General features: G+C 37.7%; 7 protein-coding genes across 9 annotated transcripts in view; 3 read left to right on the forward strand and 4 right to left on the reverse strand.

The window, feature by feature from the left end:
* Positions 1–8,393, forward strand: part of LOC108100507 (adenylate cyclase type 2) — a 45,337-nt gene extending 36,944 nt beyond the window's left edge. For 2 of the 3 annotated variants that reach the window (XM_017204458.2, XM_017204460.1), the window contains 12 exons: positions 634–1,391; positions 1,988–2,086; positions 3,810–3,928; positions 4,443–4,669; positions 4,747–4,954; positions 5,253–5,560; positions 5,626–5,788; positions 5,868–6,080; positions 6,325–6,429; positions 6,572–6,586; positions 7,043–7,285; positions 7,869–8,393. In XM_017204458.2, the coding sequence (XP_017059947.1) occupies positions 634–1,391; positions 1,988–2,086; positions 3,810–3,928; positions 4,443–4,669; positions 4,747–4,954; positions 5,253–5,560; positions 5,626–5,788; positions 5,868–6,080; positions 6,325–6,429; positions 6,572–6,586; positions 7,043–7,285; positions 7,869–8,000 (2,590 nt within the window). In that variant the 3' untranslated portion in view covers positions 8,001–8,393. The remainder of the gene's footprint in view (positions 1–633; positions 1,392–1,987; positions 2,087–3,809; positions 3,929–4,442; positions 4,670–4,746; positions 4,955–5,252; positions 5,561–5,625; positions 5,789–5,867; positions 6,081–6,324; positions 6,430–6,571; positions 6,587–7,042; positions 7,286–7,868) is intronic. The other variant, XM_017204459.2, reaches the window with a different exon arrangement.
* Positions 8,394–9,531: 1,138 nt separating this feature from the next.
* On the reverse strand, positions 9,532–10,861 carry LOC108100718 (uncharacterized protein C16orf52 homolog A). Its single transcript, XM_017204752.1, has 2 exons — positions 10,694–10,861; positions 9,532–10,630 (listed from the first exon to the last, which is right to left on the reverse strand). Exons 1-2 carry the CDS (start codon positions 10,797–10,799, stop codon positions 10,230–10,232), a joined length of 507 nt encoding a protein of 168 aa, XP_017060241.1. The 5' UTR covers positions 10,800–10,861; the 3' UTR covers positions 9,532–10,229.
* Positions 10,862–12,330: 1,469 nt separating this feature from the next.
* Positions 12,331–14,851, forward strand: LOC108100133 (trichohyalin). The gene is given in 3 exon segments (XM_043207729.1): positions 12,331–12,599; positions 12,659–13,101; positions 13,104–14,851. Coding segments are annotated over 3 exon segments (2,460 nt in total).
* A 294-nt stretch (positions 14,852–15,145) lies between these two features.
* On the reverse strand, positions 15,146–16,803 carry LOC108100194 (putative uncharacterized protein DDB_G0290521). The gene is made up of 2 exons (XM_017203968.1): positions 16,508–16,803; positions 15,146–16,239 (listed from the first exon to the last, which is right to left on the reverse strand). Exons 1-2 carry the CDS (start codon positions 16,732–16,734, stop codon positions 15,228–15,230), a joined length of 1,239 nt encoding a protein of 412 aa, XP_017059457.1. The 5' UTR covers positions 16,735–16,803; the 3' UTR covers positions 15,146–15,227.
* Positions 16,804–17,000: 197 nt separating this feature from the next.
* Positions 17,001–18,739, forward strand: LOC108100713 (mediator of RNA polymerase II transcription subunit 15). Its single transcript, XM_017204744.2, has one exon. The coding sequence runs from the start codon at positions 17,078–17,080 to the stop codon at positions 18,728–18,730; it is 1,653 nt and encodes a 550-aa protein (XP_017060233.1). The 5' UTR covers positions 17,001–17,077; the 3' UTR covers positions 18,731–18,739.
* Positions 18,722–19,881, reverse strand: LOC108100714 (N-acylneuraminate cytidylyltransferase). Its single transcript, XM_017204746.2, has 5 exons — positions 19,808–19,881; positions 19,544–19,734; positions 19,287–19,491; positions 19,052–19,219; positions 18,722–18,963 (listed from the first exon to the last, which is right to left on the reverse strand). Exons 1-5 carry the CDS (start codon positions 19,879–19,881, stop codon positions 18,855–18,857), a joined length of 747 nt encoding a protein of 248 aa, XP_017060235.1. The 3' UTR covers positions 18,722–18,854.
* Positions 19,882–20,432: 551 nt separating this feature from the next.
* On the reverse strand, positions 20,433–22,197 carry LOC108100154 (flightin). The gene is made up of 4 exons (XM_017203911.1): positions 22,132–22,197; positions 21,281–21,556; positions 20,989–21,144; positions 20,433–20,921 (listed from the first exon to the last, which is right to left on the reverse strand). The coding sequence occupies exons 2-4, from the start codon at positions 21,550–21,552 to the stop codon at positions 20,789–20,791; spliced, it is 561 nt and encodes a 186-aa protein (XP_017059400.1). The 5' UTR covers positions 21,553–21,556; positions 22,132–22,197; the 3' UTR covers positions 20,433–20,788.
* Positions 22,198–22,845: the final 648 nt, after the last annotated feature.

The following is a 22,845-nucleotide window of genomic DNA, read 5'->3' on the forward strand; positions in this document are numbered from 1 at the left end:
CAAATGTTCAACTTTTATGCTTTCACAACCAAACAATTTTCTTTTGGTTTATTCATTTCGCGTACTTAAGCGGCAGTCAAGAGTTTTAGATGAATGGAAGCTGAACATGTTGAAACGCTTCTCTTTTATCTTACCTGCGGTCACAAACGCCGACTTCAATTATTCCGAATTGAATTGAAATGCTACACTCAATGAGCCGGAAAACACTCAAACGCCTCCATTCTCTGGCTTAACGCACGAATTCCCTTTCCTCAGCAAAAATATAAACAGAATTACGTAGGATCCAGATAAATAGACGCAGACAGCGGCATCCTAAATTATTTTGCATAAGTCTTTTTGTGTGTACACTGAAAAAAGTAGCAGGGAATAAATAAATAATATAAATTTTGAATATGTAATGCTACTCTCTTCCCTTTTACAAAATCATCAAAGGATTAAAAAAATATTTTGTATAGAAATGTGAACTAAACATTAAAAAAAAATACAAATCCTCTGAAAAATTCCTTTTTCGTGTAATTATGTGAGGAGAGAAAACCTTTAAATTGAACATGACGTTAAATTGCTCATACGCCCTGTATGACAACCCCCATGCATTCATCATCATTTCTGATATGTTTTTTTTCTCTTTTGCAGGCGAGTCCACATCACGAAACAAACTCTGGACTTCCTGGGCGAGAAATTCGAGGTGGAGCAGGGCGAGGGCGGAAATCGGGATGCGTATCTGGCGGATCACAAGATAGAAACGTATCTCATAGTGCCACCAAAGCCGGCGTACACCTACAGCGTTCCGCGAGTGGTGGAATGCATTGAGCACAACGATCCCAGTTCCACGGAGGAGGTCAAGGAAATTAAGGAGAATCAGAACTCCAATGATGCAGCTGATGTTACGGATAATCTACTTCCGGTTACGGTGGATCCACCTCCACTTACAGTCGACGAAAAGATGTCGCCCACTTCAACGAATAGTCAGGAGGCTCCGCTGCACGCTCCCCTCGTCTCCACTGCCTCGATGTCGATCAAGGAACTCTCCGAGGAGGAGGACGAGGCCGATGAGGAAACCGCCGTCACCGAACCGCTGATGGCCAAGGATCAGGACAAAAAGGACCTGGAACCGGAGATCAAGGCCAATGGCAACCATCGTGGCAGCGGTGATTCCGCCGTCTCGGAATCGGCTGCCAAATCAGCGGCACTTTCCCTGCCCGCCGAGGATCTTCTGAGCATGAGCGGTTCGGAGAGCGGTATCTCCAACAGCGGAACCCCGGCTCCGTCCTCGAATGCTGCGAGTGTCACGCCCACCGCAGCCGCCTCCGCCGGAGGAGCGGCCTCCACCACAAACAGCCTCACGGTCGCCGAGGCTCCGGAAAGATCTCGAAGGAAGTTGTCCGTGCAAGGTAATAATTATTATAATTTGCTCAGGACACTCTATAAAATTCTAACTATAAAACTAACCAAAATCCTCTTTGTTCTTTATACGTTTTTTACAATTCTAAAAATGTTTTTGATTTATATAAATATGTTAACCATTTTTGTAGTTTCTCTAACCACAATCTAAGAGAGTTTTTTAAATGAATTTTAAATTTCAGTAGTTATTCTATAACTATTCTGGTTTTCACTTGAAAAAATTTTAAATTTCAAAGACTTTTATTTAAAGAATTTACTTAAAATGTCATTTAATTTTAATACTGCTTAAGTGTTCTTAAAATTCCCATTCAATTTGTATTTTATAAACCGAAAATATTTAAGAACTTAATTCGGAAACTCCTTGAATAAAAGTCTTATTTAAGAACAAGTTTTAATTTAAAAATTATTTTAAACTGGTGGAGGTTTTACTACTTGCCTTTTTAATTATTAGTTTTCATGCAAACAAACCTACGTTCAAAAGCCATTAATCACAGCCTGTAATGGGCATTAACACTTCGGTGTTGCCGACGATAGCTCTTTATTTATGAGACCACCTTCTCCACCTTCTTTTACAATGTCCAACCAGGTCTGATGTCCTTCGCCGACAGACGCCGCTCCTCAGGAGCCTTCATCGAAGGACGAAAGCTGTCCATCCACAGCGGAGAAAGTTTCCGCAGTCATGCGGGTAAGTTTTCCCCCTCGCAAACCGTAAACCGTAAAACGGAAAACGTAAAACGCAACAGTTTAAAATCACTTTCACAAATGAGCTCAGGTTATGCATAATTTTATCGCTGGCAGGGCAACTTTTGCATCGTAAATTTATCGCCGGCCTGCATTTGTTTGCGGATTGGCCTTTGTGAAAACTTTAGCCATGGCCATGAAAAGTGGACATGGACCGTGGACCGTGGACCAAAACCGGGGCAATTAAGCTCCTTTGACAGCCAGCTGGGTTTCGTTGGCCCTTTTAGTGGGATATAATATAAAATTTTTTTTTTATTTTGGCTTGTGTTGTGTTGGGTTTGGGGACACAGGCACTGCACGTGAAGCCACGAGGTTTTTTGTGTTGGTTTATGAGTTTTAATTTGCCAAGGACATCGACTACGGCATGTGGCAAAGTCACTTTGATGGCATTTTTAATGCGAATGGGTGACTTTTAATGAGTTTGTCTGGCTGACAAACCCCCCAAACTAGCTCAACTGTAAAAACTCCGCAGCATCTGAGGTGTAATAAGCCAGGCGATTTGGGAAAGATTTTTCATTATTTATGGCATCTTACCGGACCGAACAATAATCGTAAAACACCAGAGACATCCGAAATATTTTTAAGGGGGGCTTCTCATGTAACATGCCAAAAAGTAGTGGTTTTTTGGGAATTTTTTCACTTGGAAAATGAAAACTTACACGAATAATTTTTTGCACATATTTGAAGACATATTTAAAGTATGAGAAAAACATTTTTTGAAAATTCTAAAAAACAAGATGGCGGACTTATTCAAGGTCGCGTGTGGCTCGACGCGGCTGAGGGACTTATTGCGGTACAGTGTGGAGCAAAAAGTTTTCATCTGAAAAAAAAAAAAAAAAATTTTTTGTATGCAGCAAGGTTCAACCGAGTGCGTGAATGTCAGCCACTTCAAAAAATTCGATTTTAAAATATTGAAATCACGTCTTGAAAAAAAAGTGCCATTTTTTCGTCTTTTTTTTTGCTGAATTGGGCTGAAAAGTGTATAAAATAACTTTTTTTCACAATTTCAGATATTCACGCACTCGTTCAATGTATAATCTGCAAAACACTTTTTAGAAATCAAAAATCGGTTCAGTAGTTTTTACGTAATCGTGTACCGCGTTTTTTAAAACATAGTTTTGAGAAAAAACGATTTAAAGTTTTGAGTTAGTGTGGGTCTTGAACTTGAGCGCGCTCGTTCAATCACTGATATTTTCCATAATATTGAGAGTTGAGTCATAAAACTTCGGGAATATACTCTCAAGACGTTATTCCATCGATTTATGAAAAAAAAAAAATTTCGATTTTTTTTAAAATTTTACATGAGAAGCCCCCCTTAATGTGCTCGCAAAAAAACTATCACATTGTAGTGCGGCACTTAAAATACTTTGAGATTTTACTTTGTGGGATGATTAACTTGAGTGCTTCTCAATTTTTTGACACAGTTTAATAATAATTTAAATCCAGAGTGCCCCAATAAAAAACTTAAGAAGATTATTATTTGTTTATTTAGTTGTTTAATTTAATCAAGGCAGCAAAGTTGATTTATTCTTATTTTATAAACACTTGTAAAAGCTGTTTACTTTAAAATAGTTTTAGGTATTTTTAAAAATCCATTTGAAACATTCATATATCCAACTCATCATGGTCATTGCACTAAACTTTAATTTTGCGCTGAACCTTTTCAGGTCATGTCACACGCAATCGTCCCTCATCGAAGATGACCAAATATGTGGAGTGCTGGGGAGCAGATCGACCCTTTGCCAACATTGCCGAATCCAAGCTAGTGAAGAACATCGGACTGGCGGTGAGTTGAGACCGAAATAGATTGGGATGGGTTCGGTTTATAGCCAGGCTGGAGGATAAAATCAAATTTAAATGGTCAGGAAATTTCAGCAAACTGGACAAGGCCAAGCAGACAATTTTCTTAGATTGCTGGGATTATAAACTGAATTCAGTAGATATTTGTTGTGTAGAAATAAGCACGTTCACTTTACTTCAAAAATATATATAGATTAAATATTAAATTTAAAATAACAAATGTAATTAACAAACTGAATGGCTTAATTTTAAAGAAAACAATTGATTACGGAAAACACAAAATTAAAATTTATCATAATAAACAATGCAAATAAATAATGTAAATAAGAGGGCATAAGATTTTTCAAAAATGGTTTACTTTACATAAATTATTTTAGAGCATTTTATTTTATTTTATATCAAATCCACAATATCTAGTGTAACTCAATTTAAGCGCCAGGATTCATCTTTATTATTATGTGTCCTTTTCGTTTTCGTTTTTTCCCCTTTTCTGGCCGCAGAGCATCGCCATGATTGAATCGAATTTACTGCCGCCGGAGCGTAAATGTTTCAATTTTAATTTCTTCGGACCGCCGACGGAGCTGAAGCCGTTCACCATGTGGTACCGCAACACGCCCCGGGAGGCGATGTACCGCGCCCAGCCGGATACGCACTTCCGGTTCGACCTGATTTGCGCCTTCGTCCTCTTCCTGTCGCTGGCCATCGTCCAGCTGATTGTAATCAAATTGTAGGTGAGATCAACTCGCATTAACGACCCCGTCTACTCACCTCCTTGGTCTTTATTTCCGTGCTCGCATCACCCAGGAACCTGGCCCTGCTCGGCTCCCTCTTGGCCAGCTTTATATCGCTGTCCCTGTTCCTCTACCTGAGCAACATGTCCGTGCCGGATGTCCATGCCTCGTCGACGGAGCGAAACGGCCCCGGACAGGTGGTGGCCAGCAGTCGGTATCTGCGACTCGCCATGTTCGTCATCGTCAACATCCTCATCTCGTCCTGTGCGGTCTTCAGTGTGGTAAGTCCATCAAAGCGAGAGCTTAACTAAGCTGAAAAGAGTGCAATTTTATCCTATTGCTTGTTATATTTATTTTGAAATGATTTAAAAATAATGTAGTTGTTTAAGTAAGGGTTCAGGAAAATATATTCACTTTGGATATAAAGTTAAAAATATTGAGGAAGTGGATTTTGTCAAGCAACCTTATTATTAAGACCTAATTGGATATTTGATATATATTAATTTGCATGGCACAAAATATTCATTGTTTTCCCATTGTAAAATTCTCTATCAATATATTTTTAAATGAATTTTTAAGATCAACTACACCGTGCCAGACGGGGTAAGCAGTGAGCCATCGAATGAAACATTCATAGCCAATTTCTCGATGGAGTTCTTTAACGGCACTCAGGAGGAAATGCAGCCGTGGGAAATTGCAAATGCCATACCGATTGCACCAGTATTCCTATATTGTTGTGCCATCAGTCTGGCGGCCATTTCAGCCTTTCTGCGATCTGGTTTTATCCTAAAGCTAATTGCAATGTTGGTGGCCGTGATCGCACAGGTTACCGTACTCGGATACAGCGATCTTTTTGTGCAGTACAACCAACTAAACATCGAATATGGGTGAGTTACAAAAACTAACAAAATATATAAACAGAAAATAAAATAACCTTTTCGTTCTATGGCAGATTGCGCTTGGAGGTTAAGGGATTCCTGTTGCTCCTGGTAATCATTCTGGTGCTGCACACTTTGGATCGTCAGGGTGAATATGTGGCACGAACGGATTTCCTGTGGAAGGCCAAGCTGAAGGTCGAACAGGAGGAGGTGGAAACAATGCGTGGCATAAACAAGGTTCGAGCGATAATATATTATACAAGAGCTCGAAGCAATTCGATGCTAATGGAAAATGGATTTCATTCGTTCATTTCAGATCCTGCTGGAGAACATCCTGCCGGCCCACGTGGCCACCCACTTCCTGCACCTGGAACGCTCCACGGAGCTCTACCACGAGAGCTACTCCTGCGTGGCAGTCATGTTCGCCTCCATTCCCAACTACAAGGAGTTCTACGACGAGACCGATGTCAACAAACAGGGACTCGAGTGCCTGCGATTGTTGAACGAAATCATTTGTGATTTCGATAAGGTAAGCATTTAATCTCATATAAAGAAGTAAAACAAAATTTAAAAAAATTTAAATTTAATTTAATTTAATTTAAGTGAAAGTTTAAAGAAAATATATTCTAGGAACAAATGTTTCAGTTGAAATCAAATTATTATATTTTAAGAATTGTTTTTTGTTGATAAATAATATTGTGAATATACATTTGTCAGTGTAAATTGTAATTATTTTGTAGCTTTTACTTACTTGATTTTTACTATATTTTCAGTTGCTATTAAAACCAAAGTTCAGTGGAATTGAGAAGATTAAGACCATAGCCAGCACCTATATGTGTGCATCGGGTTTAAGGCCCGGAAAAGAAGACGGCGCCACGGTAAGTGAAGCATAATATAATATGTAGAGACCTTTTCTCTATAATGCCTGCGTCTATCTTGTCTTATTCAAATCTTTCCAATGCTTTCACTAATCCTGTAAATAACAACATTGTCGAATTCTGACTGGATTGCCCAATCCAGTCACGAAGCTTTGCGGTAAGTCCTTAAAGTAGTCTTCTTTAAAGTTGTTGTCACATTCTCTGCTCGAAACAATGATTAATTGGCCAACATAATCCGAACCCATCAGCTTTAAATTGAATGCTTCCAATTCAACCAAACGAAAAAATGCCGGAATTCAGTTTAAATTCCAACCTTTTCGCCCCTTTCCCCCCAAATAAATCCCAATCGACCGAATGTTATTTACTGTTCAAATGCCTTTTAATCGCTGCTTAGCACTTTAATTAAATTTTTACAACTACCAAACAAAGAGGAAATCAAATCACATTGGCTCAACAAAAGGCCAAAGAGAGACCAATAAAAAAAAGGGTCGCCAAATGAGGGTCAAACTGGGGGCAGGGATTGGGATTAGCTGAATCTAGGAGAAGGGCAACAAGGACTAAATCGAATCGGGACTAACGCACTTCTCCCTTATTGTTTTTTCCCCCAATAAAGGACGAGAAGCGAACGGAGGAGCACAACGTGGTCATATTGGTCGAGTTTGCGATTGCTTTGATGTCCATATTGGATTCGATTAACCGGGAGTCCTTCCAACGCTTCCGTCTCCGCATAGGACTCAATCATGGACCCGTGATTGCCGGCGTGATTGGCGCCCAGAAGCCACAATACGATATCTGGAGCAATACGGTTAATGTGGCCTCACGCATGGACTCATGTGGCGTCATGGGTCGACTTCAGGTGAGTGAGGGATCCTGAGGCTACCCAAATTTCATCCATGTAACTTTTAGAAGCTTAGGGAAACTGGAAACATTTTTTAAAAGTTTTAAAATTTCCCTTATGGTTTCCATTTTTTGTTAATGAATACTTAGAAGTATTATACCTCATCTTTTTCGGGCTTTTATTTTCTAAGGTGCCTTTAAATGTAGTGTTATATACTATTCAGAAATAATATAATAAATAATATTTATAATATTAATATAAATGAACCAAACAGAATGCCTAACGACATTCTATTAAATTTGTTAAGAATATAATTATACATTTGAGAGTTATTCATATCTATTATTAAAAATTGCCAACGTAAGCACAAGCTATTGATTTATGCATAAATTCCAATGATCAGATATCGACAATTGACCAATTGACTTACTGACGGAATGTTCATATAATTTATATTATTGGGTCGCATTCTCTTATTACGCAACTATTGAAACTCACACCCTTCTGTCTGTGGGTCCAAAATAAATATTTAAATAAGCCTTATAGAAAGCCAGTAAATATACATACTTAAAATAACCCCTTCTTTATTTTCTCTACACAGACGACGGAAAACACGGCAAAGATATTGATGGCAGCCGGTTACGAGTGCGAATGCCGAGGCCTCACCTACGTGAAGGGCAAAGGCAATCTAGTCACCTACTTTGTAAAGACACCTTTCGATGGGAAATTGTAAATCACCCAATTGCTGTTGATACTATTTAATGGATATTTATGATCATGTACACGTAGCATAGGCCAAAAGTCACTTCAAAGCATCTTCTTATTTATTTTGAGCTTTTCATTTTAGTTGTAATGAATTTGCCAGCATTTAAAGTACGTTGCTCATCATACGCACATGTTAAGTATTTGTTAGCGAAAATTTGTTTTTTAGTTAGCTAGTAGAATTTAAATGTTATTGACTATTTCGTACAATTTGTTAGCTAATCTTATGCGTAGCCATCACTTAAACAGCGAATAATTATATACGATTCGAATTAATGTTATGATAGACAAAGAAATGCAAATTATCCCACCCTAGCCCAAAAATTACCCATCAAATAAATACGAGTAAATACATAGCCAAAAAGCATATCTTCTTACCAACTCCTCTGTTAAAATTCTTTTCGAGGTTCTCAAGATTTCGAGCACTATATAAATCAATATGTTAAATCTATGCTATTTTCGCGAACGACACTAGTTAAATTCTGTAAAAAGAAACAATTAAAACTCTATATATTTTTTTACTCAAATGTTTTTTACTGTTACTAAACTATTCACTACATCATAATTTTGATATATTTATGTATATAACTATAAAAGATAAAGGCCACCAAAGCGAACTACTTTCTAAGACAAATCTAAGCTCAACAACCGCATCCTGTGTACCTAACATATCCCAACCAATCACACAATACCTCCGATGGAAACTGACCTGCTTCGATGTGCAAATTGTACCCCAATGGATTTCAATCGAACTCTCAAGACATTGAAACTGATTTTGAAATATCTATGCTGGAATACAACAATAAAATAACAAGTTTACGAGCACACTCTAAACACGCTGCAGTAGTTTTTAAAGTAGATTCATTGAACAATATTTGATATTATCAAACAATTTAATTGATTTTAATTCAATGATAAATAAAGGAAATCATTACAATATTATGATGTATTAAAATGAACCGTGTTTCTTTTACTGGGTTGATATGTGTGAAAGTTAAAGTCCCTTATCCAAAGCACAATCTATATTTAAGTAAAGTGGATTACAATTTAATTTTAATAATAAAATACATTTCGTAATGAATACATTTTATAATATTACACAATTGCATTGCACAAAATTCGGTATATGCTCAAGGTAAAGATTCATTTAAAGGAGTTTGCTTATGTTATTGAGAAGAGAGAATTTCTCAGTTTATAAATAACATTTTTTAAGCAATGCAGAAACGATAACGTTGCAGACCAATCTTCAATACCCCTGGGGTCAGCACTTCGCCTCGAATATCGCAGCCCTTAGAATTTATTCCCCAAAGGAGCTTGGTCAGCATTCTCGGATCTCGGATCTCGGATAGCCATGTATACATAAACACAACGCATGCGCAGACCCCGTGGCTCCGCCGAGATCCCAACTCGAGTCTGCCTAGACTTTCAGTTGCCGTCGCGGCTTTAAAGGGGAAGGAGTTTCCCGTTCACATTTATATTTGGTTTTATTTAAACATTGAGTGTTATCGTCATATAAAAACATTTTATTAAAAAAAAGAGACCAGTCCTATAAGAGTTTTTTTTTTATGTGAATCCTCATTTATAACCATCGACATCTTGTAAGTGCGATCAACGAAATAAAATAAATGAAAAATTCAAAAATGATATGTGCTTGTGATAAAGATAATCCATTTAAAATAAAAGTGTAATACATTTTGTGATCTTGTGTTATAACTTGCTTTTAAATAGTTTAAATGGTGCTCACAAAACAAATATTATAAAATAGGCACAAAAATACTTGTTTTTTCTGTTCCAGTATCAAAAGTATATTCGCATATCTAAATTTAACTTATCAAATGTTCTTAAATCTATGCTTGAGTTGCAATACTGATCAATAAACGGTTTCTTGAATATTGATCTGGACAATAACTATGTTGTATCATTTTAAGATACCGATACTTTTTAAATTATAAATACTACAGAAGGTACGCTCAGTTTAACACAATATAAAAGGGTCTAGAGCTTGGGAGATTCGTTAACAAACAGTTTTTAGGGGATTTCCAGCTCAAAGTTAAGATGTAGCAGTTTAAAAAACAAATATATAAGGTTACTTGTCAATTACATCAAGAGCGATAACGATCATGGAGAAACAAAAGGTGTAACAAATCACAGCGCAAACTGCAAAGGATATGAGGAATCCGAAGATGCCGTCTTCCTGTCTCTAGAAATGCGGCAGGCAGACCTTGCCGGCAAACAGTTCAGAGACCACGGTTATCCAGAGGGCTAGGACGAACATGATGTAGGATATGCCGATTTTGAAGGTGTTGGGCAGTTGATAGGCCTGTCCACCGATCTCCTCGACATGGAATCCCAGCGGAAAGACGACGGCCGCCATGCAAAAGAGAACCATGGCCGTGAATCCCACCCAGCGGGCGTAGGGAATCACATTCCGGTTGCAAGACGACGAGGCCAAAAGAATCACGGTGGTGGTCACACAAATGCAGCCCACAAAGATGCAAATTAGTGCAATAAGCCATTCTGGTTGCAAATCGGGAGTGTAGCACACCTGGGGTCGGTTATATAGTGTCATGCAGGTCCACATCAATCCCAATCGAATGTCTCCTAGAAAATTAAAGATATAAGATACATGAATTTTCAATCATTTCCGTGTTTTCTGATTTTTACCAGTTCCCGACTCCGTGATAATCCAATCCGGTAAAGCCAAGCTCACTATTGCAAACACATCGGCCGCCATAAAGAGAGTTGCACTTATAGTCGTTAATTTATCCATTTTATTCCGTCGTTTATGTTTTTATTCGCTTATTGTTGTTTTGCCCTTCTGCTACTTTTAACACACTAAAAAACGACAGACGGCGATAGCTACTGAAAAATTAATCGAAAGAACTGGTTCTCCTGCTCGGAGTGGTTCAAAAGAACAGTAAAGCGCGCCAGTATTTAAATTACAAATTCAAAACTGTTATTAAGCAGTTTGTAAAAAAATGCAAACAAACAGTTTTGACTTTCATGACTTTATTAAAGCTCCCTTTGAAAATGTAATTGATTAAAATATACTCAACTTATTTAAAGTTTTATATTTTTTATTCAATAATTATGAGTTACTACGAATTGTCAATCTTTACTTAACATAGGCTATAACAAAAATGTTTAAATCATTAAAATTTTACCACCAATGGAATAATTATACTTAAACCGAGATTGGCAAACTGTTTAAAAACAACTAAGCTTAATACAAAATTATAGTAATAGTGGCATACTCCTCCGTTTAGATACTACTATATCCCAGTGATATGCACTGGCATGTGGCGTATAAAAATAAAGTTATAATTCCAATTATAGGTGAGGGAATTGTACGTGGCCACGTCACATTGAAGTGAGCGTCGCTGACGTGTCCTTAGTGTACCTGGTGCGTCCAGGTTGACCCAGGTTATGCCGCCGGTCAGCTTTATAAAGGGGGTGGTTCACTTTTGTTGGATAGCTGGATAGGTGGCCCGTGGCGATATCTGCCCAGCGATATCTGTTCTCTCAGCCCCCTCGAATGGCCCATAATTGCCGGTCAGGAACTCGTGGGGCTGTTGCTGTTATCGCCCTTCGGGCCATGTAATTCTCGTATTATTAGCAAATTCATTTGCATTCATTCACTTTTCGGATGTGCAACTCAACACTTGCGTGCTTCTTCGATTGTCGGGCCTCAAATTTTGTCGCGACGTCCAGAAGGCCAAACACGAAATTGAAACCACCGCGAAATCCTTCGGAAATAAGAACTGTCTACTAATGGAGATTTGTTTGTTGATTAGACCGATTCCTGTTTACAAATGTATCTAAATTATGCTTGGCCGTGATATCTGGAAATTTGATTCATTTCCAAATGGTCGGAAGTCCACAGTGGTCGAGTAAGCATGCAGAAAATTTATAATTAATTTTTTAAATCTTAGATTTTTTTATTAGTACAAAAATTTTATCATATTATTTTGTCATGCAATTGGAGAGTTATCAATAAAAAAACTTCTGTAAGCCGTTGGTAATAAAAAAGGTTACTTTTTAATATCTCATTTTTAGCTAATTGAAACTTTCTATTCGTTTAGATTTCTGGAAAGGTCGTATTCCTCGTACTCAATTTTCGACTCAAATTTTTTTCTATTTACAGTTCCAGATATTTGTCCAAAGTTTATTAAAGCCAACACCGAAAGGCTAAGCGACCTGCCATTCGATACGAGAACCAAACAATAACTAGGCTTTTGTATATACATTTTTAAATATAAGAAGGAAACGAAAAGCGGCCTGCTGGCAGTTATTGGCACGACATGGTCGTGTCCGAATCAGAAACCGAGTTATTGAATACTGAATCAGGGCCTGAACCTATGAGTGAACACCAGGCAGCTATAACTGATAAACTGGATCTTGACTTGAATCCCGAAACACAAGAAAATCATAAGGATATCAGCCAAAGCCAAGATCGTGAAGAAAAAGAGGAGTCCAAGGAACTGGAGAAAAATCAAATAGATTTGGGCAGTCCTACGAAAGAAGATACAAATAGGCCTCTAGTTCTTGAAGAAAGGCACTCGCTGTCCATGTAAGCAAATTTTAAATGTATAACCTTTCATTTTAATTTTAATTAAACAATTATTTCAGAGCGGAAACAAAAAAACGAAGAGCCAGTGTATATTCCAACGAACTACTTTTTATCCCCAAAGAACTCGCCCGCAGTGAACTTCAACTGCGAACAAAAAATCTGAAGAGATACGCCAAAAATCGTGAATACCACCTACGAATGCTGAAATTTCCCGTGGTATCCGGTCGTCCTCGATACGTCGCCAAACAAATGAAGAAAAGCCAGGAGATCGAGAATCTGAATCGCAACGAAACCGAGGAAAATAACCTGGAAAGCCAAGCGGAAATAAAACAGGAAGAGTTTGTCGAGGAGCCAACCGAAGGACTGGAAGATTTTAACGACTCACAGCTAAATATGCCTGATTTGGGAGTTGAAAATGGAGCTAAGAATCAACTTGAAGACGACGAAGAAATCAGCATTCTTCTACACGATTTGGTAAAAACGGAAGCCGAGACTGACAATTCCTTGGGGGAATTAATCTTAAAATCCTTCAGAGTCGCCGAGAAAGTGTGATAAAAACAATCAGCAAATTTCGACATTATCCCTATTTACGATGGCATAATCCAGATCAAGAAGGAATGGATTTTAAGATGGATGTTTTGAAGCAAGTGAAAACCAAAACGGAGCCGGAAACTCAAGAAGAATTCTGTGAGGTTAATAATATAAATACCACAGAAAGCGAGAATGAATTTGTGCAGGAGGAAGATCAAGATCAAGTGGAATTTAACCAAGAAATGGTGAACCCTGAAGAGATCGAAGAACCAACAGATGTGGAACCCCAGTTACAGCCACCTGAAACCAGTGATTACCTAAACCCTCCAACATTAAACGAATCAACTAATGAAATTCAACCTCATATGGAAATGGCTGAAGTACCAGTGAATAACTATGTCCCAACTGTATCAGAATCCCTTGAAGTTCCCGAACTGCGAACAAATTCAGAACTTCGTCAACAGCTCATTCATCACATAGTTCAACCAAATTTGTGCAACCAGGAAGTTTGTCAATCGGTTACCTGCAATAACAACGCACTCGATCGAGTCAATCAAAATCTGAGGCAACAATTTGCTCCGGAGTCTCAATCCCAAGATCTAAATTATCGGTTTAATCCGCCAAACGCTGACAATCACCTAGAGCAATCGTTCCACAAGCAGCAATTGCACCATCAGCAGCAACATCTGTACCAGCAACACCATCAGCCAGTAAGCCAACAGCAACAGGATATTGTTTACCAGCAACATCACCACGAGGCCGATGATGAATTGCAGCAAATGAGGATCTTGCATCAGCGCATCAAAAGTCGAGAAGAGAAGCAATTGCGTCAGCTGGAAAAATCCCTAAAAAAGGTCCTGGATGAGAAAATGAATTGTGAACGACAACATGCCGAGGAAAACCGCTTGTATATGCTGAAAATGGCGAAAATAACTAAACTGGAGGAGAGTCTCCAGTTGAACAAGGAGCAACTGCAACGTCAAATGAGATCGGATCTCAGAACTTTGGAGCTGAGAATCACTGATCAGCAACGACAGCAGGATGAGAGGGCTTTGGCTTGGTCCTGGCAACAACAACAACAGCAGTTGCAGCAAAAACAGCAGCAGCAGCATCAGCAACATCAGCAACACCTGCAACTCCAGCAACACCAGCAACATCAGCAACACCAGCAACATCTGCAACACCAGCAACAATTGCAATTGCAGCAGCAACAATTGCTGGCGCAACAGCAACAACAATATATTCTGCATCATCCAAGCAACCAAGAATCCCAGCAGCAACATTCGTTTATTTACGATCCATCACCTTATTTATATCCAACTGCCTATCAGGAATCGATTGTGTATCAACAGCGCATTCAAGCCTATCACGATCAGCAGAATTTCAATCCTGCAGAATCGCAAACCACAGCAATTGAATTGCAGAGAAGAATGCTCCTGCCTCCTCAGTACTATCCACCCAGTAATAGGACCTCCACCGAATCCAGTTCAGCGTCCAGAAAAATAAGGCATCGTCGTGCAACAACTGATCAAAGATCAGATCCATATATGCCTCCGATGAGGGGACCTTTGCCACCGGCAGCTGAAATCATGCAATTCCAGAGACATCCGCAAATTAGTCCAGCTGCAGTCCAAAATCAAGACCCCAGAAACGAGAACTTGGGAATCACCTCCGTCTTGAATTATGTCGCCAATTTCATGAACTTGCGTGGGGAAAGATAAAAAAAATTGTCGACTTAATTTTAATTATTAAAAATACTTACTTGTGATTAAAGTAGTTGTGCTTAGAGAAAAGCATAAAACTACTTTTTTAACCGAACCTTTTTTATGTGTGACAAATAAACTTGCGTATTTATGATCTAAAGTTTTTTTTTAACAATAAAAAAATTCTACTTTAAAATAAATAAATACTAAACAAATAACAATAAAGTTTATAGAAATTTTTATTTTAGTTTGGATATAATATGGTTTTGGATTTGGTGTATAAATTTTAATCATATCATTACCGCGTTTTTGTTGTATTTCATTTATTTTAAAGAAGTACAAGTATCTTTTTATCTATTTGTTCAGAGTTTATTGTTAAATTTGATTGCTTTTCTTATCTATTGTCCCTGGGAGGAGGTCGCACCAATCCGGGATGCCAAAAGTAGTTGGAGCAACTGCACCGCGGACAGTGCCAGCAATTTCCGCACTTCATGCAAACATTTCCACCGCCATGTTGGGCGGCCGAAGAATAGGGGGCGTGGCCCGAAGGAGCCGCCGAACTATTGGTCCACAAATCCTTGTTCCTCACATAGGATCGACTGCGCTTCGGACTGGCTGAACGGTTTCTGGTCAACCTGACGGAGGAGGAAGATGTCGTCGGTGGTGCTGGTGGTATTGGTGTTGCTGGTTGGAGAGGTGTTGTTAGTGGATCTCCCAGCGGATCAGGATCCTCTCGCTTGCCAGGACAGGCAGTGGAACCTTGATCGGAATAAGCAGCTGATGGCGCATAAAGCTGAAAGGCCAAAGGCGTTGGCACTTGGAGTTCGGAATAGGACTTCTCCCGCTCCCTTCGCAACTCGGCCAAAAGGCGTTGGAATGGCAAGTCATTCCGCGCCAACTGCTGCGTCGGCAGCTGCGAATCCTGTGCAGGACTCGTCACAAGCTGCTGCTGCGGCAATTGCTGCGGTTTGACCACTGGCTTCATCAAATTCCACGATGGGGGAACAGGAATTAGACTGCAAAGATAAACGGGCTGCTGATTCGTGGGATAAAGGCTGCCATCCAAAGTGGGTGCTGCGAGGTAAAAGATCTGCGGCATTACAGTGGGCACTGGAGTTGGTGGAGCTTCTTGGCGATTTGCAATCGATGGGTTTGGCAAAGGATACACAGGAGTTTGCGGAGCAGGCTGCGAATCATATCCTCCGATTGTGCAAGATTGGCAAGGATAGTTGTAAGCTGGCGATTGGTGGGGATTGGGATTGCAGCTCGAAGTAGTTGTTCCTGATTGCGTTGAAGGGAAACCATCCACATAGCCACCATTGAACTGTGGAGAGCAGGAGCAGATCATCTGCTTCTTGTACTCTTCTAAGTTAAAGGAACTCGGCAGCGGAACGTTGCAATCAATGCTGGAAATAGGGATGCGTATTTGAAATTAAATTAAAATTAAAGAAAATCACGTTTAATAGAGTTGGAAGGTATTAACTTATTATTAAAATCAATGATATAAACAGGGCTACAGTCTAAGAAATTAAAAGATATGCTTTAGGTAAATATATTAGTTATTTGTTATTTCTAATTGTATTTTTTTTTTGTTAATAAATTTTCAGGATTTATATATTCCTAATAATTGAGTTTAACATACTAAAGCTTAAAATAAAAATGGAGTTAACCCACCTGAGACCTTCTGGACATTCGGTGACCAAACACATTCCGACCCGCGGTGGCGACACTTCACTGTTGAACTGTTGGACCGACAGTGGAGCCTGGCACATGTTAAACTGCTGCTGCTGATGGTGATGGTGGTGCTGATTAATCAGCATCTGCGATCCATTCCCATGGCCGATCACTTTTCCTGAGGAAGTTGCATTGCATCCGTGCTCACAACTCTCTGTGCAGAACATCTTCAAGCTGTTTTAAATTTTGAACATTTTAAACCACAAATTTTTGACAATTTTCTGTTGAGCTATAGAGATTGCTGGGCCGAAACAACTCCATAAAAATATAAAATTTATTTGCTTTTCATTATTTTATTACATGCATATTGCAAATAAATTTGTTTATGTATTAGTTTTCTTCTTCATTTATTTTTAAATAGCACAAAAAATAAAATAACAATATTTAACAAACACGTTTAATAACAAGTAAACATCAACAAATTATTCAAAATTGACAATCTTATTAATTCACCTAAAAAACATAAAAATGGTTTAGAATACGTAATAGAAAATCAAAATTCGTGGCGAAATGGAGTCCCAGGGAGATTCATCTTTGGTGCAAGCCACCAAAACAACCGGAAAAGTGGCTAAATGCTGTTTTGTGATCACCGTGGGAAGTGATGGTCTAATCGAGATCAGTACGCATAATCCAGGAAGTGATTCCGAAGGTGCACAAAATGAACCAAGGAGTATGCGTTTTCCGATGGCCGACCAGTCGATGAAGCAGCTCTATAGATTTCCTGTTTTAAAGGAGGTTACTAATAGCTCTAAGAATAATAACCAAGAAGTAACCAGCAAAGATAAGAGCAACAAAAATAAAAAACAGCTACACGAAATTGAGAAAACGAAAGTGAAGATTCGCAACAAAGACTCTGCAAAAAGACGTTCTGTCGTGGTTAAAGATAGACTTAAAAAAGATCTGGAGCAGCCGAAAGTAGATCAATCTATTCACAACCAGGACACCCAAAAGAATAACACCTCCTGTGATAAAATCAACCGAAAAACTACTGATAGAATTGAAGCTGGCAACAGTTCCTTTTCTCAGGAGCAGCAGCAACATCAAAAACTGAATGAGCAGAAACAAGATCAACTTCAGGACAAGGTTAAACAGCAACAAGATCAGCTACAGCAAATGCAAAAACAGCAGCAAAATATGAAGGATAAACAGGATAAATATTTAAAGGATAAACATCAGCAACAGCAGCAACATGAGACACTACAGCAGCAATTCCAGCAGCCCTTTGGCAATAATTCTCCATATGTGACCCTCAGTTTCTTACCATTCAACCAGACAGAAGCAACAGCTGGCTGTCCTGCGGTGTATCCTTGCCAGCAATTCCTGAGTGCAGCACCGAGCAACATGTCAGGTTGCTCCTGCTGCACCTGCAGCAATTGCTGTTCGCCAAGGACATCGCAGGTCTGCCAAATGCCGCTGAGTTGCAGTTTTAATCCGTGCGACGGGAACAACTGCTGCATGTTGAAACCGGGGAAAACTACTAATTCCACTCCAATGGAATTTAGCGGCCAGTTTAGTCAGAACTTAGTGCAACCCGTTCTGCAGCAACAGCATATTAATTTTCCGCTTGCTAATAATTTGTACTCTGGATTTCCCTGCCAGCTGTGTTCCTGCAACCAGAACAGCCACTACAAAATGCACCATTGTTGCCACTGTCCAGGATTCTTGAACAACCAGCAAAATGTGCAACAGCTTAACTTTCAGCAACAACACTTACAACAGCAACATTTACAACATCAACGCCTGCAACAGCAACATTTTCAGCAGCAACAATCTCAAAATGTTTGCTGCCCAAGAAATGCAAGCAAATTTCGTAAATACCCCACCAAAGAAATCAGAATACCAAAAGCTAGTGAAAAGCAAAGCATCCAAAATGAAGAAAAACATGTTCTTAAAAAACTCCCTGAAGAAGTTTCAAAACTAGAAAGTCAGGAACAATCTGAAGATCAAAGTCATATACCCATAAAAAATGAAGAATTTCGTTCGGTGGGCGGTGCTAGTCCCATAAATATTCAATCAACTTCTTTGTGTTTAGATCGCTTGGGAAGAACTTGCTTTATTTTGAGACCTGCAAATAACGCCATGATGCCACGACTCTTGACCAAACGAATCAGTCGATATACCTCTGTGATAAGCTGGCCAACAAAAAATTTAAAGTCATTGTAGCCTTAAATTTATTTAATTATTATCAGGATGCAATGTAAAAATTGTTAGTTTTAATACAACAATACAAAAATACATTTACTTTAAAAAAAACTTTACATTTTGATAAAAAAAAATTCATTCAGAGTTATAAATCCGTTTTAGTTCGACTACTTAAAATATATTTGGCCATTAACAGATCATGACTCGAATCAATTTCCAAACTGTCTTGAGAATCTATTTCAACAATGGAGCACCTAAAAATATTAAGTATTTAAATTGAAATTAAAATATGATTACAAAACATGTTTTCTATTTTATGATTATTTGCCACTAGTTACACACCTGTTATTTTGTAACAATCCGCTTTCAACCAATCGCCTCCTTGAAAAATAAAACATTCCTGTTTCCACAATATCTCCCTTCCAATCCTGACGTCTTGGTCTGGCATTTAAATCAAATTCCGCAGGCACCAACAAATCGTCTACCATTTTCCATCGTAGATAATGAGACCTTACAATAAAAATATTAAAATTAGTTATAATTTTTTAGTGCTTCATACAAAGTTATAGTTACTTACCTCTTCGCAGCAAAAACACAATCATGAAACGCAAACTTTTTAACAGCTTCTTGAATGTAGTTTGTCTTTAAGAACACGGATGTGCATTGAAAAAGTGCAAAATCTTGAATATTTTTATGAACATCGAGAAACTCAGTAATTGCGTGAATTGAGGGAGTATCGTCTCTTGCGAATTTTTCAGGTCGTTCATGTACAAGGGCACCGTCTAAAAGTTTAAATTTAATAAACCACAAAGTAATCTATTGAATAAAACTCACACTTTTGCGCTTCTGTTGCAATTCTTTTGTCGTCTGTGGAAACCCAAATGTGTTTAAAACAAGAAGAATTCCTAATTGTTATAATTGTTCGTGCCAAGAGCGATAAACCGTCAACTTCTGCTAAGTTTTTTAGCTTAATGCCCTTGCTTCCTCCTCGTGCTAAAATTAATGCGTGTATATCATTTTTTAAGCTGAAAATATTTTATTTTTTTTTTAGATATTTTATTTTGTTGTCATTTTTGTTAATTTTAATTTTTTTCTCACCAAATCCCTTTACACTCTGTTTGAAAAACAAGCACTAGTAAAATCAGACAAATCACAGATTTGAGTGTTATCATTGCGTTGTGCTTTATAGATATGATCCAAAGCAATAGAAAGACAGTAACCACATAGGTAATATGTGTTAAGGTGAACCAAGGTAATAATAAATAAAATAAATTTATAATAAATTACCAAAATATTCAAAAGAATAGATTTTTATGTACTAATTTTTATTTATTCGTCATGTTTTCTGTATGTTATTATTTTCTATTTAAAGCTTTAGATAGAAGTATCTTTATTGTCCACTCTGATTTCGTACTGATTTAAGTGCACACAATAGCCTAATTTAGTTTATTATGATTATTGGGGTGACTCTAAGCTTGTATCTCGTATGTCCGGACTCTTGGCTACTTTGGTTTTTTTTTATTACTTGATTATATAGCAGTATATAGCTGGCAGTCTACTGAAGCGGGTGAAATTTTTCTCCCGAAAACATGTTTATTAAATCCAATTTTAAGCAAGTGAAACATACAAAAATATATAAATAAATGTTCCTCTGCAACACACAACATTTCCTCAACAGCATAATTTTCTCCCCTTTTTATACAGACAAATAAAACCAGAAAAATTATTTATTTTTATTTATTGCACAGTTTTATATTTTAAGCTTTATAATAGAAATAAGTTGTTCAATTTATTTACTTTTCTACAAATGAAGTAAATAATCTTATAAATACCAGGTATTGTGAGGTAAGTTGTGTTAATATATATAAATATGTATAAAAATATATTAACAGAAGCTACGTGTATACAAAATAAATTCTTTGTTTTTTGAAAAGTTTTACCGAAAAAAGTAAAGAGTTGCGCAGATATACAGACGCTTACTGACTGACTATATGTAATCGTTTAAAATTTGTAAGATTTTTTATAGCTACGAGTATTCATCTTTTGAGACGGTTCTATTATTACATTTAAGTGCACTTTCTAAAGGACACTGGCATACCTTTGGTTGATGTATGCCTTGGTGTGGTAATTATAAGTTCTTATCGAGGCCGCCAGTGTTTGGATTAATTGTTTGTCCCTCTTTGCTGGTGCATACGAACCAATGTCACTGCCACTAAAATAATTGAATGATTATTGAAATAAAAAACAGAGAATAATATTCTCAAAAGTGAATATTTCACCTGATATCTCGTGTGCGCAGGACACGTTCCGCCCACGTCTGGGGTCTTGGTATTTCCCGAGTCACTCCAGTTTGTTTTTTCTCAATATAGTCAATTACATCATCATAATAATTGGTTCTGTAGTTGTACATATATTTGTATTGGAGAAACTTTGGCCTGCAAAAAAAAGGTTGGGATTGCATAAGAGTGGAATACATATAGATTAAAGAGCACAAATATTTCTGATTTAAAAAGCTCAGTGATCACTAGTGATTTGTTTGGGGTAACCTATTATTATGTCAGTAGTACCAACCTGACCCAGTGTCGGTACAACTGCACTGGTTTCCTATAGCCATCGTCTTCTGGCGGAGGTGGTGGCGGTTTGATTTCCTCGATTTCCCCAGCAGCAGCCTCCTCGTTCGCCGGAGTTCCTGCCACCACGCTGTCGGCCTTGTGATCGGAAGCCACACTCGGCGCCTTTGAAGGTGGGGCCGGGGTTCCCTGGTTGGATGCCTCCTTCGAGGCAGCCGCCGGCTCAGAATCGCCACCGTCATCGAAACCCCATGGATCTTCTTCGTCTGCCATATTACTGGAATAGAAAGCGGGATAAACTCAGCAATCACAGCAATCCCTAGAGAAGAGGTTCTTTGCATAAAAATATTTTAGTGCAATATCCATCTGATATTTAAAGATATAAACGGGTATAAACGCATTTGCTATCATCTAATTTATTATTGATCTTACGGTGACCTTTTCAGCAGTTGCATAACATTGCCTAAGCTGAATGTCTTTTCAAATAAAAAGCAAACACCTATTTTTCCCAATTAATTGCGAAAGTGCTTTGACATTCTTAAAATTCAGGACGCCCAAATAGTTTAAATGCTTTGAATTCAGGACGAATTAAATGGTTCAATGCATCTAAATTTATTTTTAAATCATTACATCATTTGTTTAAATAAATTTACTTGGTCTTTTATGGTAAGTATTTTTAAGCCGCCTAAATTTTTGTTAATATTGCACAGGATCCCTGCAAGTTGCAATAGTTGAAAATGTCCTTGTCATTAACTGATTGACAAATAAATCTTTCTATGTTATGGGCAAGGGTATCACTTTGGTTTCAGCCAACTAGGATATTGGGTTCACCAGAAAATCAGCGGAGCATACCTTTACTATAGTGTTTATACTGATATAAAAGAAAAAAGACTAAATGATCGAACTGCTGCTCGAAAGAAATGCACTTAGAAAACTTAATCTAAATATATCGAGAACCCGAAACTATATACATAGCTTGACATACATACACACATACTAAATTTAATTGGCCAAAACACTATTAACACCTATGTACTTCGACAATCAGCTAAGTTCGACAGTTTTACTCGTTTAATGTTTTACTATAATACATATATTAAAAAAAATTAAATATTTTTTCTTTTAATAATACCAAATGTTATTTTAAAATTTTTTACCACAAGCACATTCATTTTTAAAAAATAATCATTTTTAAATATATTTCTTACTAGTGATTTTCCAACGTATATAAAGTGGTTTCAGAATTAGTTTTCATAACTGCTGTCAAGTAGTTTATATAAGGTCCATTCAGTTTCTCATAAAATTTCTTTAAATTTGTAAATTATTTTGCTAAATACGCATGAACTTCACACCAAGCTTATAAAATGATGAAAATAAAATAAATAAACTAAGCGTTATTTTATTACAATATGCAATATTTTCCTTTATTATTTTCTTTATTTAAAATTCAAAAAAAATCTTATTCAAAAACGGTCGGGGAGCGGCCCTTCGAATGGTCACTCTTCATTGCTTGTTGCCTTATCGATATTTCAACATGAACAAAAACAAGATATCGATATAGGCCCA

The sequence above is a fragment of the Drosophila ficusphila genome, unplaced genomic scaffold, assembly GCF_018152265.1.
Source record: "Drosophila ficusphila isolate 14025-0441.05 unplaced genomic scaffold, ASM1815226v1 contig_286, whole genome shotgun sequence".
Classification (NCBI taxonomy): Eukaryota; Metazoa; Arthropoda; class Insecta; order Diptera; family Drosophilidae; genus Drosophila; species Drosophila ficusphila.